At 44.5% G+C, this 18,537-nt stretch overlaps 1 protein-coding gene across 4 annotated transcripts in view; it reads right to left on the bottom strand.

Annotated features, from left to right (window-relative positions):
- Positions 1-3,251: 3,251 nt before the first annotated feature.
- Positions 3,252-18,537, bottom strand: part of usp28 (ubiquitin specific peptidase 28) — a 45,962-nt gene continuing 30,676 nt past the window's right edge. For all 4 annotated transcript variants that reach the window (XM_033648285.2, XM_033648295.2, XM_033648275.2 and 1 more), the window contains exons 22-26: positions 18,022-18,100; positions 15,296-15,375; positions 13,142-13,265; positions 7,340-7,538; positions 3,252-6,038 (exon numbers count right to left, since the gene is read on the bottom strand). In XM_033648285.2, coding sequence (XP_033504176.1) covers positions 5,863-6,038; positions 7,340-7,538; positions 13,142-13,265; positions 15,296-15,375; positions 18,022-18,100 — 658 coding nt within the window. In that variant the 3' untranslated portion in view covers positions 3,252-5,862. The remainder of the gene's footprint in view (positions 6,039-7,339; positions 7,539-13,141; positions 13,266-15,295; positions 15,376-18,021; positions 18,101-18,537) is intronic.

The raw sequence follows: 18,537 nt of genomic DNA on the forward strand, positions 1-18,537 counted from the left end.
GGTAGTAGGACCACTCGAGTGGCTCCGGCAGATTCCAGGCACAACATCTGAAGCCTCAGTCCAGAAGTGTGCAGTCCTAGGAACAGCTAAGGTACTGTGCAGAACCCTCAAACTCCCAGGCCGCTGGTAGAGGACCTGAACTTGAGGATGATACAGATACCACCCTGAGAGGGGGAGAGGGCCGGGAAAAATAAAGTTGCCAAACAGAAGACCAAGTCCTGTCATCTTAAGAGTGCAACAGTTGCACTGCTGTAATGTGTTGTGTGCAAATGAACATTACTACAAACCACATGATGACTACTTTTGCACAGAATGACCAACCACACGCCTCAAACGACAGGTTTTCAGATGGAACAATAACAGCACATGTCCTGACACCTTCGGACAGCTGAAGACTTGTCATCATCAGCACCCCTTCTGGCAGCCTTCACACATCCTGCATCAGAGTAGTTATGGACGACAGAGACAGTGAAAATCAGATCTTAATCCAGCCCAGCACAGACCCTGACTCACTCGTATTATTCTCTTAATCTCAGTTTAATCTCACCTTTGATGTGGATTTGATTAACAGTGAAGAAACAGAACACTGTTCTGGTGGAGTGCTGCAGAAGGGACTCGGGAGATTATGTGTGCCATTGCAAACTGAAGCCATGAAAACAGCACAGAAGTTTAGCACTTAAGACACAGGCGGAAGAGGCTGAAATGTAAGAATGTCACTGCTGCTCGTAAATCAAGGACCAGATGGGTAGAGTTACTCACAGCCTCATGTGTGAAAGTATGAAATAAGATGGGTGTCAGGGGTCAGAAAGCAGGGACATTTGTCAAACGATGAGCCTGGAGGTAATCTGCATTTCTCTTAAAGGGATAGTTCAGATTTTTTTGAAGTGGGGTTGTATGAGGTACTCATCCATGGTCAATCTGTTACCTACAGTAAATGATTGTCGGCACGCCCCCAGTTTGGAGAAGCAGGCTGGAGTCTGACCCAGAAGCTAAGCAATGTACTGCTGTGGAGGGGTCAGCGATAAAATATATTTTAAACACCTAAAAAAAGGTCTCACCTACAACAACCACCATTATCAGTTTAAGTGTATATTGAGAGTATTTTCTTTAACTTCACATTGCAGAAATCTTTACCTTTCGGCCAGGCAGCCATTGCTGATGGGGAACTGAAACCTTTATGTCATTTCTTCAAAGCCAGACTCCACTAAAAAAAGCAGTAATTTAACAGTCCCGAACACAGGAGCTGCTGGTCTACTGCTGCTTCCATCAGTTATTTTATTTATGTAATTGTGTGACTTTGGTGTTTGAAAGAGTTACTTTGGATTCACTAAAGTCACACAATAACACAAACTCACTAACTGATCAAAGCAGCGTTAGACCAGCAGCTCCTGCGTTCAGTGAGCCAAAATTACTGTTTTTCTCAATGGAGTCTGGTGACTTGTTTTTTTTTTTTTTTTTTTTTGCTTCCATAGCATGTCTTCTTTCAGACGAGTAGAAAGAAAATGTCCAAAATATATATTTAAGTGTTTATTTTAATTCAGATTTCAGCTCTGCAATTCTATGCAAAAGGCACATATTTAATTAGATTATGCCTCATTTGCATATTAATCAACTGAGGAACTTTAATCGTGATATCTATTAGTCAAAATTCGTACACTTAAAAACATATGGAATCTTAGAGTACATATCTTTAAAGGCCATTGTCTCAAAATGAGTTTATATATCAACTGATTAATGTAACACTTTATTCCTAAAAACATCGCGAAAATAGATTTTTAAAAAAATGGTTTGCACAGTGATTTCTGATTTATTAAGAAACAAAGAATAAATATCCCAAATCCCCTCTGTAAAAACATTTGACTCTAAAATGTCAATGAAATGAAACAAGAATTTTGAACCTGGATTTATCCAATGTTCAGATTTCTGTTCTGGAAATGTGCAAATTAGTGCATATTTAAAGATAACATTTCAGAAAACTTGCAATACAATAAAAAAGGTGTCTCACTGTAACAAATCAACTGGGGAAGTTTTTGGTTGAGTTTTATTAGTAAACTGTAACTATAAATGAAAGGATGTTTTGCCCGGAGTCAGAGAAAAAATAACTTCATTCACTGGGCCGACTGCTGTCAACTTTTAAGGTGGAACATTTACTTGTAATGTTACTCAATGCATGAGGTGATGAGGTGACTCAATCAACACACCTTAAATTTCACTGTGACAACTTTGACCATCACTTTAGTTTTTATATGACAGACACTTTTAGTAATGAGTGGATCTTCAAGCATTTATATGTATTAATTTTGGCTGGATTATGTGAAGGTCATATATTCTAATCCTCATGTCGCAAAGCGTCGTTCCTGTGGGCTCCAGCAACGCTAAACCCCTGAGCTTGCCTGAGAAGGACTAAATGCACAAAGCTGCTATTTTTAAATATCCCATGGAGAGAGACTCTCACTGCAGCCTGTTCTATTTTGTTCTGAAAATGTCGGCGTGCAGCCTCGTTCTGTGGACAATAAACCAAGTGCAGACTTCCATCTGTGTCACCGCTGATGAGGAAATACAGTGAGCGCTGGACGGAGCAGTGAGTGACAACAACCCCGCCCAAATTTAAGAGGACTGTCTGTGGTGGAAACACTAAACAGACCGAGGGTCTAGGTACCATGTCTGAAGGGTTACTGTTGGTTCCAAAGGTACTGTACTGAAAACATGGGTGCAGATCTGATGACAAGTTTTGGGGGGACACAATCAGTTGTGATTTGTTTTTAATTGCATGCGTGCAAATCATGCCCACAGAGCGCTTGAGATTGCCAGCATATTTCACGATTTCATAGAGGCTCATCACCATCACCAAGTCATTCAAAAAGCACTACAAAGAGAATCATATGCTTACCTTTACTGTTTATTTCTCTTAAACAGCCAGTAGTACATGGAACCAGCCATCACCCTCCTTTTCACTGCTTCGCTGTTAGTTAATGCTACTTCTAGTTTCAGGGTCTCAGGCATGTTATGTCCACTCACGTTCTCATCTCTCGCCTCTCACGGATTCCCATTTCTCCTCATCATCTTCCCTTTCTCCCAGTATATAGGACTACTGTATACATTTGTTCGCATGACTGAAAGGGTTTGGTGGAGACAGGGCTTTAATCCACTGAAGCCGTAAATCACGTCATTTTTATTTCTCATTACAGCCAGACACTTTTTAGCAAGCATTTCTCCCACTACACAAATGAAGACAGTCAAAGATGATGGTGTACACTGGGTATTTAAAACATTTATTGAGTATCATCACAGAGTACAGAGTGAAAAAGCAGTGTGAAATCAGCAGCCAGAAATGGCTGTTCGAGGAGCTCCATGTTTCTGTCCTAAAAAAAATCCCGATTAAGAGGATTCATTCTTGATACTGCGTTGCATCTGGGACCTCAGAAAAAAGGATTTCATCTCTTGTCCCATGTCTTTCCTTTGAAAGGGTTTACATGGTTTACAAAGAACCCTTTAAAAGGGGAGAAAAGGCACGTGTTGAGCAAGGTGCTGTCCAACAGTGCTCTGTCAGACGTAAACAAAGAGTTGCCACTGACTGATAGTTCTAAGTGCACAGATTTACTGCAGTCTGAACATCTGAGCATGCAGCAGCTCTTTAAACAGTTACAGATGCCCTACCATTTATATTTTTATGCATAATAGTACTGTGGATATCTTTTTCCAGCTTCACCTACATGTGACACTTCCTGTTTTGGAAAAATACAAAGTAATATAAAACATATACTTAAAAAAGCATTTGTTACTGTGCAGTAAAAATCTAGTGTTTCTTTTATATCATTCAGCCCTGTATGAAGGCCTTATTGTGTGTTCACACTGCTTCACAACAACACAACAAAAAATCCTACCGATCCAGTCACTTCCTGCAGAGTTGAGTGACACGCCAGTTGTTACCAGTAATTAAAGTTAACAGGTTTGACGGCCAATAAAACATGTCCATGCCTGAACTGTTCAGAGTGCTGATCTGAGCTTCAAGCTGTTTGTGCGGCTGATGAGAAGCTGATTACAGGAACAGCTACACAGTTTTTTAGGTAACAGATCAGAGCCGCTACACAGAACCAGAACTGGGCATGGCGGTAAGTGTTGTGCTTTTGAAGTGGGTACCAAAATGGAAAATATGCAACCTTATGTTTTATTTATTGTCTATGCATTGTTCGCTAATTTGCATTTTGAATTGGCTGGGTGATACCAGGCTACCAAAATGAGGCAGAAAGGCTTAAACATGTTTTCAGGTGTCAACTGATCTGGTAAACAAATAACTGCTGCCAGTTCTGTGGGTCATGGGAGAGCTAGAATTACCGCCCCGCGGTTGATGCCTCCGCGCACTCTTACAGTTTACATCCATGTCAGTGAAAACATGGATCCAGCACATCCATACAATCAGCACAGTTTCAAGATTAAAGTCACCAATTCAGTATCTGACCAAATGTCTCCCCTTCTGTTCCTGAGATATGACACTGACTGAAGGCCAGAAAAGTGTTTGATGCAGAACATTATACTGTCACAGTGAAGTTGACCTTTGACCTTTTGGATATAAATGTCATCACTTCATTATTTTATCCTGTTAGACATTTGTGTCAAGTTTTGTCATAATTAGTGTATGAATTCTTGAGTTATGGCCAAAAACATATTTTGTGAGGTCACAGTGACATTTGACCTTTGACCCTTTGGCCACCAAATTCTAATGAGTCTATTGTAGAGTTTAAGTGGATATTTGTGCCAAATCTGAAGAAATTCCATCAAGGCATTCTTGAGATAATGCGTTCACAAGAATGGGATGGACAAGCTGATAAGATCATTTGTTCAGCCTCGGCTATCACCGGCGTGGAGACATAAAAAGGAGAGAAAGGAAATAATTTCTACATATCTTGTGAGGTCACACTGATCTTGACCTTTGATGTTCGACCACCAAATTCTAATCAGTCTACTCTTCTATGGAACATCCAAGTGGACGTTTGTGTCAAATTTGAATAGACTTCCTCAAGGCATTCATGAGATATTGCGTTCACAACAATGAGATAGATGCATTGACCTTTGACCTATGGCCACCAGAATCTAATCAGTTCATTGATAAGTCCAAGTGGAAGTTTGTGCCAAATTTGGGAAAAAAAATCCTCAAGGTGTTTTTGAGATATTGCGTTCACAAGAATGACACAGACATGGTCACAGTGACCTTTGACCACCAGAATCTAATCAATTCATTGCCGAGTTCAAGTGGACGTTTGTGTTAAATCTGAAAAAATCCCTGAAGGCATTCTAGAGATATCTCCTTCAGGAGAACCCGAAAATATAATGCTCCAGCTACGGCTATCGCCGGCATGGAGGCATAAAAACAATCACAGTTGGCCTCTTTCACATAACCTGCTGCTACTTTAAGGCTTTTCCAATTTTTAAGCACTGTTAGTCTTTTCTCAGTAGACTGGGTGGGGGCTGCTGATAGTGGTGGGCAGACAGAAAGAATTCATGAAAGCTGCTGAGAAGAAAACGGAGGATTCATTCTGATCATTTCTTTCACAGGGCTTTCACAGAGAAGTTTGGGCTGAAATGTCCTGATAACATTGTAATGAGCATGTATTCAGGTGGTGAGAACCCTGCCCCATCCCAGTCTATCCCTAATGAGTGCTTACAGCGTGCTATGTTAAAATATCAGTGAATTTCATGTGCAATGCTAAAACTGAAGGTAAAATGAAATACATAATTTGGCTTGTTGAAAACTACACGCTGTCTCAACCCCACAGTCTGTCAGCACAGAACGAGCTATCAGCCATGTTGCTTGCCGGTCAGACGCACAGTTCAAGGAGGTTGTTGGGGGTTTCATTCAGGGCTTTACTTCACGATGACTATCGAGGTGCTGTGGATGGACTCCATGACAGCGGCCAGGCGGCTGCACAGATCATGGGCTTGGTTGACATGGACTTTGGGTGGGTCTTTAAGAACTACTGTCTCAGCTGAACCGTCCAGAACCCTGGGCAGAAACTCACCCAGCTTCACCTGCAATGAGTCTGAAAACAAAGGAAGAGCAGCAGAAATGGGAGGTTATCTTAGTGCACTGTAGTTTAATGTCTGTTTGTGTATTTCAACCCTAATAGTGCACAGAGAAGGATGCATGCATGTGCACACGAGAAAAGGTTGATACACAGTCTGCTGTAGAGAACAGGATCATGACATGAGCAGTAGCGAAGAACGCAAAGCACTGTGGGACTTAAGGACACAGAGGCTCCATTAAAGACTGATGGTGCTTCTTGAAGTCAAGGAAGGATCCTTAAACGGCTGAATTTCAAGGAGGCCACACCATCAAATCGAAGGACTGTTCTTATGTCAAGGATCCTTTGAATTCTACTGAGGACCAAGTCCTTCCTTCAGAGAATTCTCAAGGATGCATGTGTATATCCTCAGCGGGCATGAAGTACCCACGGAACTGAAGGCGGGGCCTCTTCAGTGATGCACACCTGGGCACTCGCTAGCCTGTTCTGATGTGTGCCCTTTAGGACCTGATTTGGAAGGGCCTGTCCTACCAAGGAAGCATCCTTGACTTAGAGAAGCACCATGGGTACACAGGGAAAGAGAGGAAAAAAGGGGAAGAGAAGGTCAAAGTTGGATTACTGCACGGCTCTTAAATTTATTGATAACTCACTTGGAACACTAATTTGTCAATTTATGATCCACCCATCTGAAACCTGCGATATTTTTGAACAAGCTTACACCAACCGCCTAACCACTTCACTAGTTCATACTAACTGGGGCTGTTAATTTCCTTTGGAGTTTTGCGCTCGCTCTTTGACCGGTCCATTCATGATTTCGTTTCTGTTGAAAAAGTGTGTCCTATGGTATGGATGCTACTACCCAGAATGCAATGCGCCATGATGTTGCTGCCTATTTGCTACATAGAGTGCCCCAGGAATGAGTGCTAAAACCTAGAATTGAGTTAGCATTATTACACTCCTGGTTCCCTCGTCTTGAAGTCAGTGGGTTTTTGGTTAGATGTCTGAAATAAGGTCTGTGGTTAACACAAGCTGAAGAGACTTTCACGTTTTGTTCTGACATAAAAATACTTCAGTAAATACCCCACTTTTATGTGTCTCAAAAAGGAGTGAGGAGGAGTTGTGAACAAGTAGCTAAAAGAGACTACAGAATATCATCACGCCATACATGCCTTGCAGCATCATTGTGGGGGCAACTTTGAAGTCATGTGACCGTAATGTAGTTTGTTTATAGCCTAACCATAGCTTTCTGGTGTTTGAATTTAGGCTTCAAAAATCAGAAAAGAGTTCATTTGTAAAGATTATCTTGCTGAACATCTTACCATCCATGTCCTGGCCGAGGCAGCAGCACCAGTGGCTGCGGATGCTCTCCATGGCGTCCCGGTCTTCCTGGGATAAAGCCTCGTCCCGGCTCATCAGGTGAAGGCAGGGAATGACGGCCTCGTCCATGATGGCGATGCCCTCCTCCACGTTGGTCTCCTCACCACTGCAAAACAGCTGTGACGCGCTTTCATTCAGTGCCTGCAGGGTAAATGTTAGGAGGAGGAGAAGGATGGAGAAGAGAGTAAGAGTTATTGTCATGAGGTTTCTTCTGTATTTACTATGTTGTGTTCGCCAAATATTTTCTGACAAATAATTTTGTGCTCAAAGTTAAAAATAGAAGGTTGTTACTAAAACTGAAAGATGACGTATGACTGTAGTAGAATCTGCAAGTCATACGTCATCCTCCAAACTTCATAAACACCATGAACATCATAGGAAGCTAGCCAGTCAATTTATCTTGCATTTTTCCATAACTGTGGCATCATAGCCTTGTTCATACCTCTCTTCGTTTAGTGTGTTGTTTATTTTCATAATGGCATTTGTAGCCCATGTGCCGTGAACGGCTGCAATCAACACAGTAAATTACGGCAAAGCCCACCTGCAGTAACCAGTGGTTATTTGACTTCCTGTTGCCTTTCTATCATCTTGAACCAGTCTGGCCATTCTCCTCTGACCTCTGGCATCAACAAGGCATTTTGGCTCACTGGATATTTTCTCTTTTTGGGACCATCCTCTGTAAACCCTAGAGATGGTTGTGCTGAAAATCCCAGTAAATACTCAGACCAGCCTGTCTAGCACCAACAACCATGACACGTTCAAAGTCATTTTCTTTCATCACCTTTCTTCATCACTCTGATGCTCAGTTTGAACTTCAGCAGCTCGTCTTCACCATGTCTACATGCCTAAATGCATTGAGCTGCTGCTACGTGATTGGCTGATTAGCTATTTGCATTAATGAGCAGTTGAACAGGTGTACCTAATAAAGTGGCCAGTGAGTGTATGTCTATGGTCTCTCTCACTTGTTCCCTTCTTTACTGTCTCTTGGCCTCAGTGCACCGCAGGATAGACAGATATATCACTGAGCTCCACCGTCTATAATGTAGTTTCAGGACATGTTGAAAGTTTGCACTGTCCACCAGCACCGGCCTCTAACAGGTGCAGATGCTGGGAAGTGCACAGCTTTCAGTCAGAAAGTGTAAAAGTCCTGTCAAAAAAACATGAAAAGAATCAAAATGCTGCTCGGGACACTGTCTGAGCTGAACTGAGGCAAAAGCGGCCAATATTGATGGACAGCACTCCTCCTAAATGTTCCGTAACTCCATTTCAAACAGTGGACCTTGGCAACAAGTCTGAATGGAATTTGTTGTGAGGTTGTTTTTTCCAACTTCTAGTCCCAGGGTGAGAGATGAACCTTGAACCTCGACTTTGTAGTCGTTACTTTAAATCCAACATATACTATATATACTACCGAGACTGTAAGTAGGACTCAAAGCCAAGAGCTTCATATCTAAAACATATGTCCTTTAACACAGACAGCCTAAATATAGTTTGTGTCTAATTCTGTCTGTCCAGCACTTTGTTCCAGACGGAGATATTTCAGCAACTACTGGACATGGCCAGCTCCCAGAGGATGAATGGTATGATTCTTTTTTTTTTTTTTTTGTCTGCATTGGTCTTCATAGCTTAGCGCCACTAAAGGGTGTAAGCTTCTTGTGAAGATTGATGCACTGTTAATCTTGCAGTCAAGTATTTTATACCCATAATGCGTGGTTGTGACCGTCACCCACCCTCACTGGAGACTAGCCTAACAGCCTTTATTGGAAAAACTTCCTAATATGAGTCAGAGAGGGCCGTGATACACCAAAGTGTGTCAGGGGGAAAGTAAGGAAACAAGCAAGGGGGAGGGGGCAGGTGCTTAAGTCCTGAGTTATATAGTGACAGTGCATGCGGAGAAGAAGGAGGAAAAACAAACAAATAAACAAATGAAAAAAAAAAAAAAAACAGGGGAGAAACAGGCAGTGTAGCTGATGTATTGTGGCCTTGAGGTGGTTGTGCTCCATGCAGATTATCGAAAATAAACATATACATGTCTACTATACTGTACTGAAAAACAAAAACAAAAGAGAAGTCTATACCGAACACCAAAAATGTGAGAGTCTTGGTGGAGGGGGAAAGCCCGATTGCAGAGAAGAGTTGCCAGCGCGGTGTGGTAAGTTTGAGAAGCAAGTGGGCCCCTTTGGAGTGATCCCATCGGTTCTTTGCGATGCGTCATGGAGCTGAAGTATCAAACATGCATGCGTGTATTTGAACCCTTCCAATGTGTTTATGAGAACCATCACCAGGGTCCAGGGCCAGCCCTGCGATGGAAGCGGGGCGGTATGGCACCCCAAGACCGCAGGAGCGCCCAGACCCCAAGACCATGGAGCCACAGAGGCTGCAGGACACCACGCAGGCCCAAGGACCCAGGGCGGCGAAGGCCGGCACCCCCAGAGAGCCAGAGACACAACCCAGACAGGCGGAGCAGGAGGGCCCGCCCACCCACCGCCCGACGCGGACCACCCCCACCCCCCCCAACCACCACCCGCCCCCGACCACCCGCCCGCCCCCACCCACGGACGCACCCAGGGACCGCCCCCGACCCAAGGAGCCAGGCGCGGGGGCCCGGCACCGCCCCCGGGGAGAGAACCAGCACCGCACCGGACGGGCCCGCACCAGGCGCCGGCCACCAGCAGACGCCGGATCGGACAGTAACGAGAGCCCACCCAGGCCCGGGCGGACGAGGGAGGCAAGGAGGCGGTGATACTGCAAGGCATATGTCCCCGGCGCATCGGGAACCAGGGGACCGCGAAGGGCCACCCGCCCGAACCCCCCAGGATGGACCCCCACCAACACACAGGAGAGAGCGGACCGCCACGAGCAGTCAATCCCCCATCGGGACCCCTTAGCAGAGGGCCCATAAACCACAGCCGGTCAGGAGGCAGAACCCCGGCAGGAACCCACAGAGCCCCCAGGGCGCCACCCGGCCCACCCGCCACAGGGCCACGGGACCCCCCCGACACCGGGAACCCAGCCAAACCACCATGATGTAAATGGGCTCCCTGGCTCCAACCCTCAGCCCAGGAGGGCCGGGCCCCACTAGCCACGCCATGCGTATCTACAGTGTGTGTAAACCCACCACCCCCCCTCTTACTATGATTCTCCGATCCCTGACGGAGAAACATTAACCCTACACCGTGAATGTGAATGTGAGTGCCCATAAGTGTGATGTGATGCATTAAAATTGAGGGACATAGGAGACAGGTGGGGGCAAGGCTGATGGCTACAGCACACTGCTGTCCTGCAGCCCGTGCAGCCATAAGGCACCTGGAACCTGTTCCCATCTGTCCCCCAAGATGTAGGTGTATGTGGTGCTTTAAAATTGGAGAACAGATAAGGATGGGCCGGGGGGCAGCATGGAGGGCTACCGGACATTACTGTCCCATAGCCTGCCCCATTATGAAGCCCCCCAATCCATCCGTGGTCTGCACCCCGAAGAGTGAGTGTATGTGGTGCATTAAAACTGTGCAATGTGTGGTGAGTGAACTAAATGTGGTTTAGGAGGCCAGGCCAGTGTAGGCCCGGCCCGAGGGCTGGAGGGATGGATGGGAGGGGCCAGGAGGTGGCGCCAACCAGACCCCGGCGCCGCGAGGCCCCCAGTGCCCATGGACAGCGGGCCAGGCGGGCCCCAAGGAAACCCAACGGGCCCCCACCTAACCCCGCCCCCCTGGCAACTGCAACGTCGGGCCCCCGCAGTGGTCCCGACCTGGGCCACACCGCCCGCAGCAGATTGGCCCCCAGCAGAAGGACAAGGCGCGCCACCAGGGTGCACGGACGATGGGCCCCACCCAGCCCCCCCGACCCCGACGCGCCAGAGCACAGACCAACCCGCAACCCCGCCAGTCCCCCCCCAGACCGCCACAGACCCAAAGCCGGACCCCCATCCCATCCGACCCGCCCCCACCGGCGGCCGCACACCAACGGGCAGGCCCACACTGTGCAGCACCAGAACACCCCCCCGCGGGCAGCACCCAGCCCCCACGCCAGGCCCCGCAACCCAGGGGAGGACCCCGGGCCCACCCGAGGCCGGGAGAGAGGAGCAGGGAGGGACGGGGAGAGGGGGGAGGGAGGAGGGAGGGGTAAGGGCAGGAGCGGAGCGAAGGGGAGGAGCCCACCCACCCACCCCGCACCACCAGGGGCGGAAACAGCCCCCAGGGGGGACCGGCCACGCCGCCCCAGGCGCAGGGAGCACGAGGAGACCCCGCCCCCCCCAGGCACACAGGGCGAGCAGTCCAGACGCACCCGCCCCCAGGGGAAACCGCCTGGCCCTGCAATCCCCCACAGAGCCAGGGAGCAGGCCCGGATTCAAGGGGAAGAAGGTGCACCTAACACATGCTTAAGACCTTGAGTTCTGATGAACCGCTGTGGTGTATTGTGGTGAGAGAGATCAAGGGATTAGGGGTTACATCATTAACAGAAACACGTTACATATTACACAACAGTCTTTCTTGAGTTGTAATATTTATATGTACAGGTGGCATATGCTCACAGGCTGAGTGGCACTATACAGACACGTTTAGTGAGTGAATAAATGGTGACCATTTTTCTGTAAAGTATGTTAATTGGTTTCTGTGGCCAGCAGATATTTTCTCCAGCGAAATATGTTCTACAAGGAGATTCAGCCAATGGTTGATGTTGAGGGTCTGTTTATCTTTCCAGTTGACTAGGATTGTTTTCTTGGCGATGGCGAGAGCTACAAGAAGAGAGTTGCAGTGGCTGTTTGGGAGGTCAATTGTCATCAGGTCACCAATTAAGCACAGGTTGGGAGATAATGGGATCCTGCAGTCCAAAATGGAGGAGAGTTTTTGAGTGACTGTTGACCAAAAGTGCTGGACGGGTGAACATAACCAGAGTGCATGAAAGTAGGTGTCTGCAGTGTTCTGAGTACACTGAGTGCATGTGTCAGATTGACTAAAGCCTATTCTATTCATCTTTTGTTGGGTTATGTGTGTTCTGTGGAGTACTTTAAATTGGATAAGTTGTATATTAGTGTGTCTTGTCATCTTAAATGTATTTTTGCATATCTGAGTCCAGAAGTCAGGGTCCGGTGGTACACCCAGTTCTTTTTCCCATTTTAAAGTTGGTAAATGTATAGAACGGGTCTTTGACAGTAATTTATAAATCTTAGAAAGGTTCTTCTTATTACTCGGAGAAAGCTTTGTAATATGTTTGGCAAATTCTGGTGGCTGCAAAGTGTCCTGAGGCGCTGGAATTCTCCTCTTGATTGTTTTTATCAATTGTAAATATTGTAGAAAATTGCCATTTCTTATTTCAAAAGTTTGAAATAAGTTTGTGTATGTCATAAGTATATTGTCTTGGAAAAGGTGATGGAGATGAGTTACTCCCTTCAACTCCCATGTGCTAAAATGGAGAGGTCTTTTGTTAATTTCAAAATCCGGGTTGTGCCATATTGGAGAGAGCAAGCAAGGTTCTATCGGAGAGTTTGTGATTTCTAGTGTTTTCCACCAGGTGGAATGGTATGATTCTAATGACCTCTGAATTTCCTTTCATGCAGGCCAGAATTTCTACTTGTACATAAGAAATGTAAAATCACAAGAGGAGGCTTCCATGAAAGTCACACTTTTTTAATGATACCTTTCCATTGTTATTCTAACCTTTCTGCAGAAGGACTGAGCTCAGTGCCGCCACAATAACGTACAGTAGACACACACACACACACTGACTGCAAGAGCTACTGTACTCACAGTGAGACATTTCCTCCTGTAAACGGCAATAAGAGATGTGTCCACGCCACGTTTCTCTCCGTTCTTCAGCAGGGTGGCGTTGGTCTCGTACGCATGAGCCAGGAAGATCAATGCCTCCCGCGTCCTGCAGCACAAACACAAGGCGACAGTCACCATGTCATCCTCTACAAAAACTGCAGTTCCAGTTTAGGCCATATTTAAACCCTCTGTGGTGCTGAGTTGCCTCGAAGTAACAATCTCATTTTTGCCCATTTACACTCACACAATACATCCTCAAATATGTTGCATTACTTAAAAAAGAGCCGAGCCCTACTCAAACCAATAGCAGTGTTTAAATTGTCACATGACTTTCTGGAGGCCATGTTAAGTCTCTCTTTCTGGGGCCTTCCTCACATGGTTTAGCTCCATCAGGCATCTCCACAAAAGTGGTCTGAAAGTGTCTTTTTCTGTCATTTTAAAATGCGGGAAAAATTGGATTCACAAAAATACATGAGTAAGGTTTAATTTTTAATTGTTTAATGTACTTTCTTTGATAATTAAGTGCTGGAAAAAAATGCAAATGTTGCCTTGAAGCAACACTGTTTGTTTCCTTTCTATCTCTACAAATTAACCTAGTTAAGTTTAATAATGTTAGTTTAAATAAATTTTGGGCTGTGACACCATACAGTCAATTATACTTTGTGACTGTGCTTATATTTTACACATATTTTCCTTCCATTTACAGAATGAATGCATTATTATTATTCTATAACCCCTCAAAGATGAAGAGGGTAAAATTAGTGCTCCCAGTCGATGTTAGTGAGGATGGATAAGAATTTAAAGTTCGGAAGACAACATGCTGCAGCAGCCTGGCAGCAACAAAACAAATGGTGACAACATACAGTAAGTAAGGTGAGCCCAGGGCTGCCCCCTGATAGTCGACCAAACGTTAGTCGACCAGAAAGGTCATTAGTCAGCAAGATTTCATTGGTCGCTTAGTCGCAGAAGAAAAAACAAAAAAACAAACAAAAGTGAACCTCTATTATTATGCACCTTGTCAAAATAAATCCAAACCTATATAACTGGACCATGTGGGAGTTTAATTTGAAAGGACAGTCACAGGAAGTGTCCACGCTCAGCAGTCAGACAGGACTCAGGTTAATTTCCAGGGCTGCTACCTGCAGTTATTCCACAGGCTAGTTAATAACATGTCAGGCAGGAAATCCAAAGTGTGGGATCATTTTGAGAAGGTGAAGGACGAACCCAAGGTGATATGTAAACTCATCTTCATTGGTCGACTACAAACATGACGTATCATCTGAAACATGGAAGTAGCTACATGCCCATTAGCCCACAGCGTCATTAACAGGCGGCTTGCTCAGTGTGTGACGTGCACTTGTAGATAAAATATAGGCCTATATTAATGAAGGTTCATTAGTACGCTTTTGTATTTCTCTGTAATGTAGCACAGTGTTAACAATATTACTGATACTATTCTTTCTCACACCTTCAACTCAAACCACCAAAATATATCATTTAATCATTACTATTCTTTCTCACACCTTCAACTCAAACCACCAAAATATATCATTTAATCATTACATTCATATCAGAAACATGCAGGCAGCTAGTCGACTGATGGACCTAAATGATGTTGGTCAACTAGGAACGTTCTTAGTCGGGGGCAGCCCTACATCTTTTTAAATTTCTTACCATTATGGTATTGTGTTGCTTTAAGGTCACATACCCAAAAGTTTAACCAAATGGCATCACATAGTGTACCAGAGAGGGTTAAACATATTTAAGAATTGTCAAGTTGTACTTGAAGGTTTGAACTTTCTCAAACTTTGCCACATAGCGTTACTGCTGCATATCTTTTCTTATCTAACAAAGATGCATTTTATCCATCCTGTTCTTCTGACTGGGCCAGCTGAACTTTAAAAATCCTGTTCCTCTCAACCACAGTCTAAGAAAATGAGTCGTACATCATTTGTAATATGAGGATTGTGTCTTTTTCTCTCTGCTGTATGTCCAGTATGATTATTATAACTCTCTGAAACTTCAGTGGTCAAGTTTCAGAGAACAAACACAAACAAGATGACTGATATTGATCTGCAGAGGTGATCTGACACATGCTGGGGCCAGGCGGTGCAGTGATGAACGTTGGACACCTACTTCCCATGCTGGTAGTGCTCCAGTCCAGTCAACAGGTAGACGAACACTGTTCTGAACAGCCTGTAGTCATCATGCCACTGCTGCGAGACAGAAAACAGGACAACAGACGATTATTTCAATCACTGTTTGCCATGTTTTTATATTGTCTGATCATGGAACTAAATACAGGCGTTATTTCTTCTTCAGTTGTCATGTTGTTAGTCGGTGATTCCATTTCACTCCTCCTTCAAAGATAAAGCTGCCGATATTTGATATTTTTGTTCAACAAATCTCATGAAAAGACCAAAACGAACATTGCCTTAGTCCGTTTCTCAATACTTTCCAACTTCCCGATCTTGTTAGTGGCTCTCAGCTTCACGTCAACAGGTTCCTACTGACAGAGTGACAGTGTTTTAAAAGAAGGCTCCGTAGTTTCTAAAAACAGCTGGTCATTGTAGTTTTTAGAAAATGTTAGTTACTATGTTAACAGGAGTTGGGGACTATTTTCAACTGCAGACTTATATTCACAACAGCAGGATGGTGTATATGGGATAGAGCAGTGGTTCTCAAATGGATGCCATTTCAGGTGTGCTGTGGGATTTTGTGATAACCACACATTGTTACTGCAATATTCAACTGGGCCGTTACAAACAGCTAAATGAAAAACTTTCAATTGACTGTATCAGTATGTTGTGCACACCCATTTCCTAATAAAAAGGCAAACTCTACCTAAAAACAAATAATTCAATTTAATTTTAAAAAACCTTCACAGGGGACCTATTTGTCGCTGTCTATGCGTGGGAATTATCAGTGTGTGACACATCTAAAGCCCTGATTGGCAGCCAGTGTGAGGGACGTTAATGTTTAAAAGGAGAAACCCGTGAGTGGGCAATGGATTGATTTATTGTGTGGAGCAAATTACAACAAAACACCAGCGAAGACAACCTACCACTGAAAGAAAAGAGAAAAACTTTTTTTTTTTTTTTTTTTAATTGTCTCATGTTGTGATAAGACTGATAACACACGTTATAGAGGCTACTGTGCACAGATATAAATACAGGTGTGCCTTGAGATTTTGGCTCGCCCTTTTTATATATCTATCTTCTAGTGGCTTTTTTCTGAAGTGATTTTTTTTTTTCTTTTGTATTATATTTTGTTATAATTTCTTATCACATGTATATTGTTAGTTTGTTTTGTCTTTATAAGTTTAGTTTAAACTTTGAATGTCTCTTTCTAAGTAGCTTTTGGTAACCAAACTCCATTTCTCAGTTGTGGCATTCACCATGCACTAGGAAGATGCCTCCTTAAAGTGTGCCGCGCTGCTGATCAGTTCACATATGCCACTCCACTCAGTGAGTATACGTGCATTAACTCAAAACTAAATGTCGCGTGGGTGCTCATGGTAAAGAGGGAGCATGACACCCAGTCAAGGGTCTGGCTCACTGATGTCCTCCAATACTTTTTTGGACAAAGAATGGAGGCCTAGCTGACTGCACAGAGGGATGCCCTTCGTCACGCTGTGGACACACACAGCACAGTTGACAGATGGATTGGTTGGTCTTGTCATGGCACTTGTTGAGTGCAGGAAGATGACAGATTATCATTAGCCATCCACCTTTGGTGGTGTTTTACCATCTATAAACAGCGTGTGTGTGCATGCCCTTCAATTGCTTACGGCAAAAAAAGTTTAAAAACCACTGTGATAGAGGGTAAAACAGGAGTGGACTTTACTGTGTCCCATCCCACTTCCACGAAAAATACTTCCTGTCCTGAGAAAAACATAGAACATCACCAGACTCTGATGTTAAGGTTATAGTACACTAGTGTAGTATACTGGAGCCTATCCCAGCTGTCATTGGGCGAGAGGCAGGGTACACCCTGGACAGGTCACCAGACTATCACAGGGCTGACACACAGAGACAGACAACCATTCACATTCACACCTACGTACAATTTAGAGTCACCAATTAACCTGGACGGCTTACACGTCCTCCCTTTACTAGTCTGGCAGTATGTGCTCAGATTTGGAGTGTTGTTTTTATCATTTTCTTGTTTTAATTTGCACTGCCTCTTGTCTGCCAATCAAATCAATGCCCATTCCTCTACGCAACCTGAGTGTGCCATGCCTGTGACCAGCCCACCACGCCAAGGCAGGTGGCCGTGTCATCAATCGTAGAATTTATTTATTTTTTTGCTCCACTTGCCCGGCGTTTTTCAAACATATCAGATTCAAACTCTATTCAAATATAATTCCAGCTTGCTGGCACACAGCGAGGGAAAGACCAGCCCAGAGACAAAATAATGAAACGTACATGACGGCAGACGAAGCGTCAGACATCAAGCTATATTCAGTTGACAGCTCAAGAAAAGTAATTTGCCGTTATGTTACATGGACGATTTTTCGAGATTATGGTAGCAATTTCAATACAGAAAAAATTCCATGACTTTTAATGATCTTGACTAATTCCATGACTTTTCCAGGCCTGGAAAATGTGACTGTGACATCCCATGGTTTTTCTAGGCTTTCCATGACTGTGGGAACCGTGGGCGATGTCATGCAGCAAAAGGCCACGTCAGAATAAAACCCGCAGATGGCGAGGACATAACCCAAATTACCAAATAATTAAAAGACAACAGAGACAGATTAATTTCCAGTGAGATTATTACAAAAATGGGACAGATTAAGCCCTAAAACACAAACAGTGTATCCCTAAAAGACAGAGGTCAGTGCATCTGTTAGACCGTACCAAGTACTCATCCATATCCATGTCCTCTGGTTTGATGAGGCGCAGCTTGGCTCGGGCTTCCCTCATGATACTGATGGCCCTGTGTGTACAGAAAGGACATACGAGTGCTGTAAGTTTACATCAGGATGGATACAGAACTTTTACCATGTGCTGCAGGTCTCTGCTCTGGACACTAGATGGCATAAAAGGCATGCTGTATGGGCCTTAAAGTGCTGCTCCTCTGAGTAAAACCACACACATTTTCTGCACAGAAACTTCTCAAACATGATCTATTTCCTGTCTTTCTTTCAAGATTATTTCTGTGGCTTTTATTTGTTAGTACAGCTAAGGTGTTACAGGAGGGGGGAGAATGAGGGGATGACATGCAGCTAAGGGCCACAGGCTTGAATCAAACCCATGCCGCTGCAGCAAAGACACAGCCTTTGTACACGGGGCGCCCATTCTACCAGGTGAACTACCTGACGCCGCATCTGATTTCTGGCAAATTAGTTTATCTCGTAATTCTTTTAACCTCTA

Source organism: Epinephelus lanceolatus, chromosome 11, assembly GCF_041903045.1.
Source record: "Epinephelus lanceolatus isolate andai-2023 chromosome 11, ASM4190304v1, whole genome shotgun sequence".
Taxonomy (NCBI): domain Eukaryota; kingdom Metazoa; phylum Chordata; class Actinopteri; order Perciformes; family Serranidae; genus Epinephelus; species Epinephelus lanceolatus.